At 37.8% G+C, this 5,653-nt stretch overlaps 1 protein-coding gene across 1 annotated transcript; it reads right to left on the bottom strand.

Moving 5' to 3' along the window:
* Nucleotides 1-2,464: 2,464 nt before the first annotated feature.
* Nucleotides 2,465-5,653, bottom strand: LOC144714380 (nucleobase-ascorbate transporter 1-like). Its single transcript, XM_078589141.1, has 14 exons — nucleotides 5,392-5,653; nucleotides 5,071-5,168; nucleotides 4,822-4,998; nucleotides 4,622-4,722; nucleotides 4,455-4,530; nucleotides 4,313-4,372; nucleotides 4,046-4,233; nucleotides 3,871-3,967; nucleotides 3,691-3,777; nucleotides 3,533-3,591; nucleotides 3,358-3,449; nucleotides 3,209-3,286; nucleotides 2,982-3,142; nucleotides 2,465-2,891 (listed from the first exon to the last, which is right to left on the bottom strand). The coding sequence occupies exons 1-14, from the start codon at nucleotides 5,468-5,470 to the stop codon at nucleotides 2,679-2,681; spliced, it is 1,566 nt and encodes a 521-aa protein (XP_078445267.1). The 5' UTR covers nucleotides 5,471-5,653; the 3' UTR covers nucleotides 2,465-2,678.

Raw genomic sequence — 5,653 nt, forward strand, 5'->3', positions numbered from 1 at the left:
GCGATTATTTTTTTCTAATAATTTTATTTGAATGTTTCTTTCAGCTCCACATCAGCCAGGGCTGACAAGCAATGAGATTGATCACAACCTGACAAGCCACAATCTTAAGAAAAATAGAAAGGCATTACGATTGGGCTTTGAGCTGACCCATCCCAAAGCTTGCGTCATAACAGGCATGGCCATCCAGTTTTTTGAAGTAAGATAAGACAACTAGATCTTATTATCTTTGTTGATTTTTATTTATTTTTCTTTTGCAGGCTTCTGATTGGCTGTAGCGTCTGATGAGGATGGTGGGACCCTTGACAGGCATATCAGGATTTCAGAAAGATTTGATGGAGCCACTAACAAAGAGCCTCGCGTGCTTTGAGGGAACACTAAATTTAAAAGCAAGTCTGCTGCAATTTAATGACAGCCATTCTCTCCTTTTCACATGATATCCAACACCCAAGGGCAATTTCATCTTTCACTGCCCATGGCTGGCATCCTCCTGTCGAATGACGGTTTCCAACTAAGGGGGACCGCCATCGGCGATGAGACGGCCTGGGAGGACCCCCATGCCCAGTCCACATTATCTACGGCCATGGAGATCCTTCCGAGGCCTTAAAACTGGGGAACAATTGCCCTAAAATGGTATCTCCCAATCAAGAACCAAATCACCAGTGGGAGACCCATCTTGTGGTAAGAGGAGCCAGGGAGTGCAGTGACACATCCTCGACAGCTCCAACTTCTCAGGACGGCATTGAAGAAAGTCTGGAACACCCAGGATCTGCACCAACACGAAGGAAGACAAACATGGATGCATACCTAGGTCAAATGGTGGCGATCTTGGTTCTCCTAACCCTGCTTGTCTAAATCAGGGCAATCCAAGTTGATTGCTGCGCCAAATTTGAAATTTATCTAGTTCACAATTCATGTTTGCTTTCATACATTTGATTAAATTGTATGTTTAGATTGATATCATCATGATTCATTGTTCGACTGCTTTTAGGCATTCCATTGAACATATTCTGTGCTTTGGGTATTCTACACAATTTTCACTATTTTTCTCCCAAATTTTACCTCATAATATATATAACTATATATTAAATATTACACCTATATAAGTCATATTCTATTATTATTATCAATCTATTAATCATATGTTATTATACATATTCACTCTTAATTACTCTCGTTAGTCCCGATATCTTCTCTTAAACTCTCTCTCTCTTTGTCTATCTTGTTATTTAAATTAGTTTAAATAGGCTCTCTAGCTAGCTACTTAATTATCTTATAAATTTGATAATCCGAATTGTTCTACCTGACTTTCTTAATCTCAAACTCTTAGGACATCAAGTATTTCTCTGTTTCATTCATCTATATCTTAACATATAATCCCTTTTTCCCCATTTCATAAGAGTATTTCCTTGTTCTTCATTCCGCTTCTAACTCCTTAGTAAAACAATTACTCTTATTAATTCACTTCAGACATCTTATTAGAGCGAAATATTATTCACTACCTAACTAAATCTTAATCTCCTTCATTATTAAATCCATCTCCTATCTTATATCTGACTTATTATTAACTAAATGAATAACCATCCTATCTCTAATTAATAGTATTTTACTGTTCTATCTATCTCACTAATCGTCTATACTTCTTCCACTACCTACCTCAACATCACCCTTAATTATAGTACTATTAATTCATTTAAAATATCCTACTTCTTTATTATCTCTAATATCTATAAAAAGACATGACATATCTTATATAATCTCTCTAATTCTCTAGTTCTCTATCACACACCATTTACTATTCGTTCATCCATTAAATACTGTCTCCCACCAACAAATTACTCATCTTCTATTATATTCACTATCTTTATTATCATTATTACTTCTCCTTAACAATAATTCAACTATTAAATTCACCTCTAAAGGCCAAGCCTTGTGGAGACAACCTCGCTCCTATACATTTGAGTGACTTTTCTATTTTACAAATTTATTTGATTTAGGCAAATTAACCTACAACAACAGTACAATTAACATACGTGATTTGCTTTTATCACATTACAGGGATGATTGGTCAAGCTTAATCGATCCATTAACATAATTATTATTTGAATAATTCTTAGCACACAATAAAATTTGAAACTAAACTTAGGCTTTCTTACTACATGTTTAGTTATTGTGTTAATATCTTCCTATGACAAAAGAATCATTACATTAATAGAGAACTAGACTAGCAAATGCTTTAATATGGAACTTTGTTGTCAATAAAAAACAAAGGACCATAACAGCAGCTGGTTTCTGCTAAAACCATTGGAATCTCTATAAATACGTTCCAAAAGCAGTGGGGAAATTCTTTAGAGTTGACTGTTGCTGGAAGGTGCCGGATATTCCATTAGACTTCTAGAGGCATTTTCCATTCAATCGATTCAAACCTAATATTACTGCTCCTATTATTTTAACATATAGACCTTATTTACTTTCGTGTTTATAACATTCCCATGTGAGAACCTTACAATTGTAAGAAGAAAGCACAATCTTCTTATAAGTAGAGCCTGGGAACAGCTAATTACAAGAGATACCCAAAATTGAGGGAGTGGGGCAGAGATCTTTGGCCAAAATTAAAGAGATTTAGTTAGATGGAAACTATAAGGGCAGCGATGATTGAATTACTGGGAGTGCAGTTTTGGCTAAGTTGGGGGGAAGAACCTGTTGAGATTGAAGGGCAAAGAGTAGAACTCTTCGTTTCTGCTGTCTCCTTTAAAGTTCCTGAATTTCACCCACCAAGGCATTCCCCTGTCTTTTTTGGATGTCTCTACCTCCATTGTATTATCCAAGAAGACAGCAACTATCAGCCCAACAGTCGGCGCCGACAAGAAGATGGTGTTCAGAAACGCGTTGAACTACGCACAAATCAAAGTCTGAATATTTCTGTATTTTAAATTAATAAGGTAAAGTGATGCATAAGTAAAGTAGCAGAGAATAATACTCACCCATCCTGAATGCGTGTGGACTGGGCCGTGGCCAGAAGAAACCAATGAATCATTGAAAAACTGAGGGATAGATATACCAAGAAAGAGAGATAGACCAGTGACGATGAGATTCCTCAGGGAATTCATGTTAGTGAACTGGAGAAAGGATAACCCGACGGAAGCTGGCAGAAGTCGAGAAAATATGTTTATTTCGGGTAAAAGATGGAAATAAAGTTTATTTGACTTACCCACGAGTCCAAAGAACAGGCAGTACAAACCAGCAAAAATAGGGATAGGAATTGACGCAAAAATAGCGCCAAACTTCCCTGCAGGAAGAGAGAAATTGGAAATGAACAGGCAAAAAAATAAGAAAACTAGAGAAAATTCGACGGCATACCAAGAATGGAGAAGAAGATCATAAAGCCAGCAGAGATCTGGACGACCCTTCGACTACCAACTCGTGTAATTCCAAGAAGCCCAATGTTCTCTCTAATCACCAAAAAAAGAAACACTCAAATTCACAGCATAAAACACTCAAGAAAACCCAAATGGATAAAAATTATTGGCCGTACATAGAGACTGTAGAGCCCGAGGCTGTGCCAAAAAGACCATCAAGCAAAACACCTATTCCCTGCATAAGCATCGATAACATACATAAAATTACAAACAAAAAGGAAAATAGCATACAATACTATACGTTTAATGATTGTAGATAATTTGATAAGTTTACCTGCCACCCAATGCCTCTACTCAAGACATACGCCGGCGGAGGCGTTGCCATAGCCAGTCTAGAAGCCGCCAGGTAGGCACCCGTTGACTTTAGACAGAAATACAGTCAACGGATGAGAAAAATGGTACGAGAGTAAAGTTTAAACTAACATATATTTTTCTGAAGTATATTCAAGCATACCTCTATAAGCGAAACTAGGACGGCAGCCATCATTGCGACACAATGACCAGCATTAAACGTTGGTGGCCCCCATTGCAAAGGATATGGAAACTTAAACCTAAAGATAGGACAAAGTTTAATTACGTGGGCTAATTGTTAAATTCAGTAAACGACGTATTGGGGATGATTCAAATACCAAGGAGCAGAAGATATGAGATTAGCCCTGTCTGTGCGACAACTATCCTGTGTTATTTGCGATTTGTGCTTGTATGCTCCTCCCGCCGTCAAAATTAGGGCATATATCCAAATAACTGAGATGCTGATGAGAACAGGGAAGCGCTCAAAAATCGGCATCGCTTTTAGAAACTTTTGATGTTTCACATACTGCGATTTAAATATTCATGTTAATGTGTAACTTTAGACATTACTGACGAAGGTGAATTACGGTAAGCTGAGGAAATACCTGTGATAACCCGATAGTCAACAGTAGCATGGGAATCCCAATCTCAACACAATTACCCACCTAAAAAAAGCAAAAAAAGAAAAACTATCATTCTGAAGATGTTAACCCGAAATCATAGAATGGTAAGTTTTTACTGACTTACAGCAGGAAATCCTCTCTCCAAAAGCCCTAAACCAACCAACGCGATCACTGGTGTCGTACTCAGCGGACTAAAAAACCTGTAGTCTTCCGAGGAAAAAATTTAATTTCAATTAGATGACATGTGCTTCGGAATAGCTAAATAAACACAGTTTTGAGAAAACTTGTTACCTCGAAAAAATTCCCCATAGCTGACTATAACCAATAATAATCTGTAGACTAGATGCAAAGATTAAAGCCCCTTGTATTGCTCGCATTGTTTGTGAAAACCTCTGCGTATTTCACAAATATGAATGAGCTTCAAAGAGTCCCGCAGGAACATAACAAATTATGGGGATAAAGAAGCTAGGGAAAAGATTTGAAGAACATACTTCATGCGGATCTGAAATCCGCAACAAAGATGGATCTCGTATGATGTAAAATATTGGAATTACGTAGGAAAATGAACCTCCCACGACAGTTGGCAAGCGTGTTCCAAATAAAGTTTGAAGTAGAGTGTTGATACCAGACACAAATAACAGAGTCTGGATGACTCTTACCTTATCACCCTGATTCATGCATATAATACGAAAGAATACAATTAGCACTTTATCGAGATTATTGAAATGAACAGATCTTACATCAGTTCCACCCATGACGGGTACAAGAACAGAAGGAATCATGACTGACGTGCCCAGCACTACGATGTAATTTTGGAACGCCAATAAGATAGTTTCGACTGCATTAAAAAACTCCAAATTAATCAAAATATACCTGATCCTCACGAAAGAAACAAGGAACAAACACATGATGAGGATAAATCATGATCATGTACCCCGAGAAGCTCCATGATAATGAGAAAGAACGACAAAGGATATCAGACGGAAAGTAAAATTCAAAACAAAAATTAGTGCAAGAGCGACATGCAAGCACGTAGAGAGTGGAAGGGGAGGAAGTAATACTCCATGGAGGGTTGGAATCGACGCAATAATCAAGATCCTGAAGCTGTTCCATGGGCGGGTGGCTTATATCGGCCGCCATTACAAACAATTCACCAAAAAACCGATGCCTTGAGGGATGGCAAGCGAGCAGGAGAAGAAAAAGAGGAAGAACCGAGATTAAGAGGAAGAACAGTAGAATCACGCCTTCCGAAAACAGGAAGTTGAGGAAGAACTAGAGCGATCAAAGAGCAATCGACGACGTAGAAAGAAGAAATCCTCTCGA

Source organism: Wolffia australiana, chromosome 1 (genome assembly GCF_029677425.1).
Source record: "Wolffia australiana isolate 7733 chromosome 1, ASM2967742v1".
In the NCBI taxonomy this organism is placed as follows: Eukaryota; Viridiplantae; Streptophyta; class Magnoliopsida; order Alismatales; family Araceae; genus Wolffia; species Wolffia australiana.